This window comes from Astyanax mexicanus, chromosome 1 (genome assembly GCF_023375975.1).
Source record: "Astyanax mexicanus isolate ESR-SI-001 chromosome 1, AstMex3_surface, whole genome shotgun sequence".
Lineage (NCBI taxonomy): Eukaryota > Metazoa > Chordata > Actinopteri > Characiformes > Acestrorhamphidae > Astyanax > Astyanax mexicanus.
The window spans coordinates 112,105,116-112,118,404 of NC_064408.1; the positions used below are offsets into that span (position 1 = coordinate 112,105,116).

General features: G+C 38.2%; 1 protein-coding gene across 1 annotated transcript in view; it reads left to right on the plus strand.

Annotated features, from left to right (window-relative positions):
- The window catches only part of rundc3b (RUN domain containing 3b), a 44,620-nt gene that overhangs the window by 26,534 nt on the left and 4,797 nt on the right, over positions 1-13,289 (plus strand). Inside the window, exons 5-9 of the mRNA XM_007242088.4 lie at positions 537-626; positions 1,049-1,129; positions 2,771-2,942; positions 3,375-3,532; positions 11,523-11,669. Of these exons, the coding sequence (XP_007242150.1) occupies positions 537-626; positions 1,049-1,129; positions 2,771-2,942; positions 3,375-3,532; positions 11,523-11,669 (648 nt within the window). The remainder of the gene's footprint in view (positions 1-536; positions 627-1,048; positions 1,130-2,770; positions 2,943-3,374; positions 3,533-11,522; positions 11,670-13,289) is intronic.

The window sequence follows — 13,289 nt, forward strand, 5'->3', positions numbered from 1 at the left end:
TGTAAAGTTGCTGTTTTAGAGATGCATGTTTTTTATTGGACAGCAACAACATATTTTTCAAAAATCGGAACAAAATGTAGAATGTCACAGAACAAATCGCTCTTTGTTTGCCACCTCTGACTCTGATGATGCTTCATGTGTTTTGTTGTATGTACAAATTAATTCTAATTTTTTGGTTTTGATCCCTGAAAATGCATCTTTTTGAAATTTCTGAAAATCTTTCAATTTTTTTAATCTTACAACAAATGTTGTTATTTAGTACCAGCCTCTCAATACAGCGGGCATGCACATCGACCAGGACATCCAACAGTCTGGAGCAAATAAACTACTCAGTTTAACAATGATTATATTGCTTGAAAAACTACATAATCAAGTCCTCTGAAAGACAGCAGGCCAGCACTCCTCTAAAAATATCAATTCCACTTTACCTCAGAATCGGGAGGAGGAAGGAAAAGCTCTGTAATGGTATTGATTTGTTTGTGTTTGTGTGTTTTTGTTGATTTTTTTGTTCGTCTTGGCTGGTACACGTTCACCAGGAGGTTTTATGATGATGGAGCCATAATGCTGGGCGAGGAGGCGGGTCTGCTGGCGGATACTCTGATTGGTCTAAATGCTATTGATTTCAGGTACACATCTCAGATCTCTCTCTCTCTCTCTCTCTCAGATCTCTCTCTTTCTCTCAGCCTCTTTCTCTCTCTCTCTTGCTTGCTCTTTTGCACTCACGCTCTCTTGCTCCCTCTCTGTAGGGTGGTAATGACATTCAGCCATGTATCAGTCTGATAAAATGTTAATGATTCATTAAACAGCTGCTGTTCCATATGTGCCTGCTGATTTCAGTCCCTACAGACTGTACAGTCTCTGACTCTCTTAAACACACACACACACACACACACACATCACAAATACACACACATCACAAATACACACACACACACACACCCTATCATGTCCTTCAAGTAAAAAAAAGTTTATATTAAAACAAGCTGTTCAAACGGAATCTGAGAGAATTGAGCAGAATTAAACATTTATTCTACACTTTATTTTTCAGTTTCTGCCTGAAGGGCGAGGGTTTGGATGGAAGCTATCCTGCCGTCATCGACTACACACCTTACCTCAAGTTTACACAAACGTAAGACTAAATTACCATACACTTTAGGGTCTGAATAATATGATTTTTTTGTTATCAATATGAAATTTTAGAGGCTGAAAATCAGACAATAAGAAATTGGTTGATTTTTTTATTGAATAAATTCCTTTTACTGTAGAAAATTAACTAGTATATACAAAAGGCAGTAATTTTACATAAACAGTGCTTCAGATTTCTTCTCTCAAGTTTTGCTGCATCATTTTTTTAAAATTTGAAGTTGAAAAAAAAACATTGGTAATCTGTATTTCCTGAGAGCGGAAAAATCTAAATACAGCTTAGCTTCTCTAAACTGGAACATTAATAAATGGTGAAATAGCCAAGAGTGCAATTGGGCAAAAGGGCATTTAAAATGCTTCAGAAAAAGTTAAACATATTCGTATAAAACAATATTTGCAATAATGTGATTATTATAAATGACATAGACCACTGCACAGTTGTGTCGTGATTTTGTAGTCGGCGCCATGTTGTTTATGCCCATATTTGGAGTTTCGTGTCTAAGTGTATTTTGTCTATGGCAAATTGAATGGGCTTTTCACCCCCCCCCTCCCCTTTATCACATTCTGTGGTAAATACATATGTTCAGAACTTTCTACATTTTATTCTGTGTACGTTTACCTCCTGAACATCACTGGATCCTCTGAATTACAACATCTTTAAGAGTCGTAATGAGAAAAATGCTAGCTTTAAGCTAATGCTGCAGCACACTGAACTGTCCTCACAGCACAGTGGCAGAGAACACGAGGAAGCCAGTGGAGATATGACACCGGCTGTAGAGCTCCTGTTGGATCAAGGTTTGGATTATTACTCTTCGTCACAGAGGATCATTAAAGCATTCAGAGAGATGAAAACACTTTCAGTCTGGTGATGTTGAGCAGGGTAGCCTGTTATAGAGCTTTAAAAGGCAAATAATATAAAAATGAGCTTTAGCTGCTCAGTTCTCAGTTTTGGAGCAGTGCTTCCTCGTGGATTTATTATTTAATTACTGTCATTGGTTTATACTAATTATGCTCGCATTCTCTGCCGCTGTGCTGTAATGTCAAGTTCACTCTGCTGTAGCATTAGCTTAAAGCTAGCATTTTTCTCATTAAGACTCTTAAATAATCTTGTAATTCAGAGGATCCAGTGATGTTTTGGATGAAAATGTACACAGAATAAAACATAGAAAGTTCTTAACATATTTATTTACCACAGAGTATAGAGGCATGTTTTTGAAAAAAAGCCCGTCGATTTTGCCACGGACAAAAAATCTCCAAATATGGGCATACGAGGAGAGGACTACAGAATGACGTATGACTGCAGTGCTTTTTGCTGTGATTGGGCGATTAACCAGATTCCCACATGATCATATGCTGTAACCAATCCCACAGATTTATACTTAAATAGGAGCCTGACCACAGTTTAGGCAACAAGTGCGAACTATGGTCTATGTAGTGTAATAATGTAATATTATTAAACAATAGTGTCTATCTTTAATATATTATTAATAATGACCAGCAGGTGGGTCTGACATTCATTTATTTAGCTGGTAAACACAGAATTACCAGGCTGCTGTTTACATCTTGCAGAATCCCCTACAGATGCTGAATGTTGTCCTAAAGAACAGTGTGTGTTTCTGTGTCTCAGCTCAGACAGCATCAGCAGTGATGAGGAGGAGATGCGGACTCTGGGCAGCAGCGGCAGCGAGGCCAGCACACCTGAGGCCAACATGGCCGCCAGCCTCCGCACTGACCTGAGCAGCTGGTACAGCAAGTGCAAGAGAGTAGAGCAGAAATACAGAGTGGTGCTGGAGCAGAAGGCAAGTGTGAACAATTGTTATATGCTCTATTATGTGATATAAATACACTATTGTTAATTTATGTACGGAAAATGTCTGTAATAAAAAAAAAGATCAATATTTGGAATAACCCTGGTTTTTAATCACAGTTCCCATGCATCTTGGCATGTTCTCCTCCACCAGTCTTACACACTGATTTTGGATAACTTTATGCCTCTCCTGGTTTGATGGCTTGTGATCTTCCTTTTGATTATATTCCAGAGGTTTTCAATTTGGTAAAATCATAGAAACTCATAATTTTTAAGTGATTTCTTATTTTTTTCCAGTTTTCCGAACTGTATAATATATATATATATATATATATATATATATATATATATATATATATATATATATATATATATATATATATATATTATAAAAGCAAACCCGTGGTTGTGTATATGTTTACAGGGTTATTTGGAGGAGCTGGTGCGTTTGAGAGAAGCTCAGCTCTCTGAGTCCGTCTCCCAGAATAAAGCTCTACTACAGCGTTTCACAGAGGCCGACCTCAGTCACAAACTGGAGAAAGAACAGCTGGAGTTCATCATACTGGAGCTACAAGACCAACTGTGAGTCAAACACTTCTGCTCTTTATCTCCAGCGCTGCAGATCCAGACTGAGCCTGATCTGAGCCTTCAGTGCGGATTTTCTAACAGTGCTCATGACTTTAGCACGTGGCTTTGTGGTTATTGTGGGCCGGTTTGTTTAGTCTGATGCAACAGACTGTGATGATTCAGACACGGTAAGTGGGTCTTTTGGTCTTTTGCCCGTCTCTGACACATTGGACATTTCAGATGAGCAGGGCTTAAATACACACACACACACACACACACACACAGTAGCTTTTAAATACTTGGGGGAAAAAAAGACCACACCTCAAACACTTCTCAGGACACATTTGCAGAAACATAGATTGGGATTGCTCACGTTGTGGATTGCAAAAGTTTAAAAAATTGTCCTAATTACTAAAATATCAGACTTAGAGCAGTATGTTAAAATCTGTATTTATTGTTTATGGGCTCCCCCTACAGTCGGCAAGTGGAACCGCTCAAAAAGGACACACTTTACACATGCATTTCTGGACAAGCTGAGAGATATACAGTGTATTACAAAAGTGAGTACATCCCTCATACAGCAACTCTTTTTATGGGACAAAACTGACAAAATGACACTATGACACAATGAAAAGTAGTCTGTGTGCAGCTTATATAACAGTGAAAATTAACCTCCCTCAAAATAACTTAATATATAGCCATGAACGTCTGAACCACTGGCAACAAAAGTGAGTACACCCCTAAGAGACTACACCCCGAAATGTCCAAATTGCTGCCATATTGAAGAGGCTGAGGGTAAAGGCGATGGACTGGCCAAGCATGTCTCCAGACCTAAACACAGTAGAGCATCTTTTTTGCCAACTTTGTGATGTCGTCATGGAAGAGTGGAAAAGCTTTCCAGTGGCAACCTGTGAAGCTCTGGTAAACTCTATGCCCTGGAAAATAATGGTGGCCACACAAAATATTGACACTTCAGGAACTTTCACTAAGGGGCGTACTCACTTTTGTCACGGGTGGTTTAGACATTAATAGCTGTATACTGAGTTATTTTGAGGGAAGATTGTTATATAAGCTGCACACAGACTGCTTTTCATTGTGTCAAAGTGTCATTTTGTCAGTGCTGTCCCATGAAAAGCTATACTTAAATATCTGCAGAAATGTGAGGTGTGTACTCCCTTCTGTGATACACTGCAAAACTGTCACTGAAGTTAATACAAGCATGTGGACTGAAGCAAAGTGATGCTGCCATTTTAAGGTAGAAATGCTACATAATGTTGCTTTAAACAAGCTAATTTAAATTAGAAGCTAACAGCATTATGTAGCATTTTCTTCAGTGAGTTCAGGATAAAGTATTAAACTGAAGATTTATTTCCAGTCTCTGTAGCTTTCCTTCCAACCGTTGGCGTTTAATGCAGCTACAAGGCACTTGAAAAACACAGCACTGCGGAGCAAATAAAGAAAACAACTCTGCAAATAATATACTAGAGCTATTTCTCAGCTCAGACATTTTAAATGAAAGGCCATGCATTTAGCGCTTTTTTCAACTTTATAATTTTTTATACCGTGCACAGACAGCACATTGGGTAGTGGTCTCATAAATCCATATTTAATTTAATGATTGTCTGAAAATGCTTGGCTGTGACCACTACTCTCATAATAAACAGTAGACTGTTAAACACAATATTGGTTAACAATTAAAAAGACAATGAAGCTGAGGTTATACCCTTGATGTAGAAGCATCACATGGGCCACTATGACTTTGTTATGAAACTTTAATGAGCATTTCTATGTATGGACTCAAACAACCAGACTGTTTTTTCATCCAGTGATTGGTAGAGAATTTTGTTGGTATTTTTTAATTTCTGCGCACGCTGCTCTGGAATACTGGAACAGTTGTGGAATACCGGGATCAGTGAATTTAATGCGTTAATATGCGTTTAATTTAATCATACTCCATAAATGGGTTATTATTAGAACTGTGCCTTCTGGCACTCATAACATTCAATAACCTTTTAATTTCATGCAACAAGGTGGACAATTTTAGTAAAATGTGATTAATCTATAGTTGCAAACCTTTTAAATTGTTCATGGTTACCCTATCCTATTTCAGATTCACTTTTTGATTTATCCAAACTATTTAAATTACTTTGATATTTTACTATGAAAATTGGGCAACCTAGGCTTTACCTCAGTTACCTATAGGGACGATATGATATATATTATATTAAATGCATATTATTAATTGCTGAATATGCAGCAAGTGTCTTCTTGGAAATAAAACAGTATGAAGGTTTTTATGTCTCTGATGTCAGAGGTTACCTTTTAAACAAGCACATACAGGTTATAAACCCCCAACTACACCCCCCCCTCCTTTTTATGTGGGGGTAAAACTGACCTACGCCCCTTAATGCAGGACACATGCAATTTTATTGCTTAGTTTGATTCAGACAACATCTCTCATTTTCTACATAGTCACTTTATATCCTGGCTTTGCCAAATTGGGATAATGTAAGAATGTTGCAGAGAGTTGCAAAGAGTTGCGTAAATTAACAGTGGTTGTGTGCAATACCATTCTTACTCATGTAAGTCAAATTATAGTGGGAAAAAGCGGACCTAAAAACTGCATTAAAAATATACAGCACAAACACTGAGAAAAACGGTACAAAGTTTTATCTTTGAGACAGGAAAATAATTTTTTTCATCAAATGTGTAAAAATGTGCTTGTGCTTATCCTTCCACTATTTGAAGACGGCTAATAAATGATAAATACAAACGTACAGTTTCACTCATACAGCATCTTTCAGTTTCTACATGTAAATAGTTTGTCTTCTTGCTTTGCCAAATTGGGATAATGTAAGAATGTTGATTTCCACGACTGCCGCAAAAAATTCCATCAGCCTTCTGATTAATATAGAGCTCTATTTTGGAAGCAAGCACACAGCTTTTAGACTGGGGTGTGGAATAATGAGCCGGAGAGTTTGTGTGGTGTTGGTGAATTAGGTGGAAAATGATTGTAAGTGCTCCTTGTGTTAGCATGTTTACTCCTCTGAGAATGTTAATGTGCGCCGCTCAATCCTGCAGCGGAAACGCGTCCTGACCACAGAGACACTCTTATCTCGACTTAAGATAAAGCTGCTATGGCAACACAAATCATCAAAGTGTTGACGCAGGAACATCATTGTGGGGTGGGAGAACGAGGGGCAAGGGAGAGGAGGAGAACAGGGAGACAAGAAAGTGACGAGGCTACAGTGACGGAGTTGAGATTTGTATGGGCTGAGTGATAATTTAATGGATAAATTGTTCTTTCATTATTTTATTATTAATTATTATATTTTTAGTGTCAGTTAAATTACTAGTTAGAAATGTTGCATTTAAGAATCAGTGGTTGCTTGGACTATTTTTGCATTGATCATGAATAAAATATGATTATAGACTGATTTTTTTTTTTTAGTCCAAGGAAGGCTTTCTACTAGCATTGCTGAGTATTTGATTGCATTCAGCAGCAAAAATAACAATAAGTTAGGATGAGGAATGATCATCACTCCACCTCATCCCCAACTTCCCAACTCATCCCAAAAGTATTGGATGAAGCTCCACTATTCCAGAGAACACAGTTCAAATGCTCCACAGCTCAATACTGTGGGGTTTAAACCCCTTTACTAGCCCACACCAGGCATTGAGCATGATGTCAACAGGTTCATGTGTATCTGCTCCAGAGAGTCCTATTCTATTGGCAGTGCTTCTTTATAGTACAGTATATATCAGTATTATTATGTACAGTATTGATATTGCAAAACTGGCACTGTGCCCTGAGATCATAATGTGGAGTTCAGCAAAGTGATGTTTGCTGGGAAGAAGCTGGCTCTGAGCCCGCTGGTTCTGGCAGGGAAGTTCCTGTGCTGTCTCCCAGATGATAAGAGGTTAAACAATTTAGTACTCTTGTGAATTATTTTTAAAAGTGCATTGAAAACACAAATACACCTCAAGGGAATATCAGCAATATTGATTTATATAATGTTTTTTTACAACAAAAGTTGTTACAAAGCAGCTTTACAGAGAAAAACAGGTCTCTTATGAGTAGCACCACAGAGATGCCAGTTATTGTGGTGACTGGCAAGGAAAAACTCCCTTACATTAAAGAACTCCGGTGTAAAATGGACTTTTGGTGTAGTAAAACATTGTGGATAACACTGTTATCCAGCTCAAAGTAGCTCCACATCTTCTTGCTAAAATACGGAGATTTAAAACGAGAAATAACTTAAAAAGTGCACAAGAAGCATATTTAAAAACTTCTGTTTACATCCCATAACACTAGCTTCAGCTCCATGCGCCGCCATTTTTAGATTGATAATGTCATAGACATATGTATACATAGACTTCGCATAACGTAGCAGCCGGTGCCAGGTCTGAATGGAACTAATTCAGAAAGCTCTTACTGAGAAAAACAAGCAGACAGAAAATAACATTTAATCAAATGAAACTTCTAAATCTGCTAAGTCTACATATGTCTACACCTCAACATCATTGAATGTGTTTGACTCAGACAGTGAAATGTGAGAAAATGCTCTTCTAAAACTTCTAAAACTGAACTGTGGAGATGTGGAAAATTCTTTAAGGTGAATAGAAGAATAGAAGCTGTTAAAAAGGTAAAGAGTGAACGCATTAAACATCTGATATCAGATGTAGTTGTTTAGTCTTCTGTTCAATCGTTATTAGCTCAGTAGGAAGAAAAATAAGAGATCACTTCAGTTTCTGAGTCAGTTTCTCTGATTTAGCTATTTATAAGTATGTGATTGCTTAAAATCATTGCTTTGTTATTCTGTAAACTATGGACAACATTTCTCCCAAATTCCAAATATTGTAATTTTGAGCATTTATTTAAAAAGATGCAGAGCTTTCAGACCTTAAATAATGTAAAGAAAACAAGTTTATATTCATAAAGTTTTAAGAGTTCAGAAATCAATATTTGGTGGAATAACCCTGGTTTTTAATCACAGTTTTCATGCTGCATCTTGGCATGCTCTCCTCCACCAGTCTTACACACTGCTTTTTAATAAATGTTATGCCACTTCTGGTGCAAAAAGTCAAGCAGTTCAGTTTGATTATATTCCAGAGGTTCCATCAAAGAAACTCATCATTTTTAATGTAAATCTTTTACATCACTGTGTTCATATAAGCATCTCTAAATCTCTCCTCATTGAGACCTCATAGTATTATTTACAATTATCATCATATTACCACTTGGGTTGGTAAATCAGTACTAATGGTGGTAAATCAATCAGGTAGGTGTGTTGCTGATGGAATTGAACACGTGCAGTGGGGTGCTGGCTGATGTAGGCATCCAGGAAAAATCTGGAAGCAAGTTCTGTTCTTCAGACTAGTTTTTAATATCTGAACTACTACTTTCTTCCGAATGGGAAATTCTTGTTATATTTAATTGTATTCATGTTTACCTGCATCTGTTCTAATGTGATGTGATGTTTTTTACAAGGAAAAACTTTCTTATTGGCTTCAAGCAATGTGCTTATTTACTTCAAAGCTCTGAACAGTGCTGTAGTAATGTTCTTTCTGCTATTTCATGATGCTGGGAAATGAATATTTTGCACTTAATGGCATTTCTGAGTGGAAATGGAATGAAGATTGGTTTCCCAGTTGCAAAATACCGCTTGTACATTGCCGTAGAGGGAGTTAGCAGGTGCATTGCAGAACTCAAAGTTACTTTATTTGCACAAGCCGTCCCCAGCAGATTACACAACCTGCTGTTCTTGGGTCATATTAATTTGTATTCGGGTAGCAACAAAGCTCTTGTCTGCACCGTTTGAAAGCAGAGTGCAGGGCTAAACAGAGGATCATAATGATTAGAGATTATGATGTTAATGTGCTTCAATTCCCTGTGTGCATGTCCAAATGCGCTACGCAGAGGAAAGCAGGCACTTCACAGCTCCAGAGGTGGCCTGTATTATTAATGAAGCCTGGGAAGCCTGCAGTTTGTCTTGTGAAGACAGGCCAGCGTTTCACTGCTGATTCATGGCTTTGTGGTTTGGAGGCCACTTTGCTTACAGCGTCGCATTCCTCCAGTGTTTTCCTCTGAGAAACTGGATCTTCTTCACTGTATGACGCCACCATCACCTCTTTAAAGAGACTGAGGTCAGAGCTGCTCCTCTGAAACGAGACCGCTAAGTGCCTGTCTCAGCCTGACGATTGCAGTCCCGTAAACATCACGCTTATTCGGCGCTATTTACCATCTTTAAAGTGTTTGGTGCTACTTGAATAAGTGCACTTTAGACCAGCTTTCAGCTGGATAATAAGTGCTTTAGAAAACGATGGTGGGCGGGTTATGCAGAACTGTAGTTACATTTCATCTGACATGAAAAACACCTTGTTGTACTGTCAGTTCGTTATTAGTTTACTAAATTATTCACATACAGAATGTGTATACTGTGTGTGAACACCTCTTCTAATGAATGCATTCAGCTACATTAAGTACCACCCATTGCTGATACTAGTGTGCAAATGCACATATACAGTGATGTGAAAAAGTGTTTGCCCCCTTTGTGATTTCTTACTAATGATGATTTCTTTTATCATCCAACAAATGTAAATATTATTATAAAAAAAAATATTTTTAAGAGAGAAAAAAAAAAATCCAAACCTACATGGTTTAAAAAAACTTAACTGTGGTTTATTTCACCAGAGTTCAATTTCTCCAGCCACACCAAGGCTTGATTACTGCCACACCTGTTCTCAATCGAGAAATCACTTAAATAAGACCTGCCTGACAAAGCAAAGTAGGCCAAAAGATACTCAAAATCTAGACATCATGCTAATATAAAAACAAAGAAATTCTGGAAATTCTTCTAAGAGAAAGAAAGTAGGCTGAAAAAGATTATATACCATTTTTTAAGTTTTGGTACTCGAGCAAACCATAGTGAGAGCCATTATCCAAAAATGGCCAAAACATAGAACAGTGATGAACCTTCCCAGGAGTGGCCAACTGGCTAAAATTACCCCAAGAGCGCAGTGAAGACTCATCCAAGAGGTGACAAAGGACCCCACAACAACATCCAAAGAACTGCAGGCTTCATTTTTCTCAGCTAATGTCAGCATTCATGACTCCACCATAAGAAAGAGACTGGGCAAAAATGGTCTACACGACAGGGTGCCAAGACCAAATCCGCTTCTGAGCAAAAAGAACATTTAAGGCTCGTCTCAATTTTTCCAGAAAACATCTTGATGATCCGAGACAAAAGTTCAACTTTTTTTGGAAGGTCTTTGTCCCATTACATTTGGCCTAAAAGTAATACCGCATTTCAGAAGAAGACCATCATTCCTACAGTAAAACATGGTGGTGGTAGTGTGGTTATCTGGGGCTGTTTTGATGCTTCAGGACAGGAAAGCAAAAAAACATCAGCAATCATGAAGGGGGCAAACACTATTTCACACCACTGTACACAGTGGAAATGGAAATGATGGTATTCTGGAAATGATGGTATTCTCTCTCCTTACTTTTGGGTTGAGTTGGGCAGTTGAGGACGATAAGCTCCAAACACTAGTAGAATGTCTTTCCTGGACAGTAGAGACAAGTACTCCAACAAAAAGGATACACTCTGTTTTTAATACAAATGACTTGGTTCTCTGCTTTTTTTTTACTTTATATTAATCCTTTACTTGATCTTGGCCCATTTTTGACTTGATCTCAGTCTCCTTTTATGACAAAGATTTGAGTGACAATTGACGTATTGTGTTAAAAAAATTTAGCTTTCCAGCTCAACAAAGCTACATTTGGAGAGCAGTCATGTCTTGGCTAGAAGTAGGGAGAAAAATTGCATTACTCCTGGTTTATATTGTCCATTCTGACAGTGTGAAACTATGCTTTCAGCTCCTGGATGAAAACTGATGCTTGTTGCTGCATTTTTATATCCTTGAGGTCAAGCTGAAGTCAAGTAATCATGACTGAGAGCTTTTTCTGTGTGTGTGTGTGTGTGTGTGTTCTGAATGCCAGCAGAACTGTACTGAAGAACCACGACCTACGCTCCCGACAGGAGCTCACGTCTCACCTGACCAATCAGTGGCCCTCTCCTGGAGCTCTGGACACCAACGCAGTTGCCTTGGACACACTCCTCTACCAGAAATGCACTGGGCAGTGGGAAGAGTACGGATCCATATATTGTTATATTTCATCATTGCATGTCTTAAGTTGCATGTTTTATGAGTTAGGAATGAGTTTAAAACACTTTTTCTTGTTCTTTGTGAAATACTATAGGTCTCTCTGAGTTGTATATGATGCTGCATATGAAGCTGTTACTCAGACTCCATTGTCTGCAGTAGCTAGTAAAAGAAAATATTAAGAAAAATGAGTTGATCAGAAAAAAACACAGGTTTACGTCAACCCGTAAATTAGTATTCATTGCCTTGCCCACCTTTCCTCGGGACCGCCCACAGACTGCAGCAGAGCAGACACTGTTTTGTCAGCTAAAGAGCTTACAGCTCTGTTCACACCAGTTAGTTAACATTAGCTATCTTGTGTAAGTAACTATAGGTTTAAATTGGATCTCCGGTTGATTTTGCGTTTTACTGATACCTTAAATAAACACTAGAGAAGCGCAGTTTGACAAGGTAGCACAACTCGACAGAACACCAGTCAAAGAATATGCCGTTCATGTCAGATTTTATGATAAAGAGCGAACTCTGGGGCTTTGATGTGGTGAAACTGCCCAAGCACTGAATTACCAATAACTCATCCAGCTACCAGATCAGGTTTTTGTTACTTTTTCCAGTACTAATGAAGAGTTCCAGGTGTTTTTGTCCCATTCTTCCTGCAAACAGTGTGCAACAGTAGAGAGTTGTTGCTGTTGTTTCAGTTTTTACAAAATCTGGTGTTGCTCTTTGAAATGATTGAAACACTATCTGCTCTTCCCAAATCTCTCTTCTGTTCAGTCATCTGGAGAGGATAAAGATTTTGCAGCTTCTATCTCTGAAATAGCCATGGCCCTTGTCTAATCATTATTGGATTCCAGACAGGATTTTCCTTGTCTGCAGGCATTCCTAGAATCAGAAATTGATTGGGGCCGTGATGTGCAGCTGCAGAGTTCACTGTAATAATCCACTACTGGAATTCTGCTCAGGCTGAAATGCCTCACCAAAATGAATTTGGGTTGAGGAGGGAAATGAGTTTGAATAATAAGTTTGTGTGTGTGTGTGAGAATGTGTGAGGGTTACACAGCATACTACTGGTTAATTATTACTGCAGTATTAGACTGCACAAGACTGGGGCGTTGTCAATCCTGCCATTCCTGCAGGAGACTTGTATAAATCTATAGACATTAAATAAACAAAAACAAATACTGCAGCAGAGTGTAGCTATTAAGAGTCTCTGAGCTCTGTCAATAAGAGTGAAGGGGGTCCAGTCACTAAGAACCTAAACCACTGACCAGGATATGATGTATGGTCTTCTCCAAAAGCACTGGAACAACAAATCTAAAAGAACCACACCTAGCATGGTTCTTTTATGTTTTATCTAATCTGGAGACTTTTTTGCTTAAATTTAGACATGTTAAACTTTTGGCACATGGTACCTTTGGTGGCAGATACATTTTAATGTAAGCAAATTACAACCCCTATAATCAGAAATAGATTGGGGGGAGTTCACTGTAATAATCCAGTACTGGAATTCTGCTTAGGCTGAAATGCCTCACCAAAATGAATCTGGTTTGAGGAGGGAAATGAGTTTGAATAATAAGGGTGTGTGTATGTGTGTGTGTGTGTGTGTGTT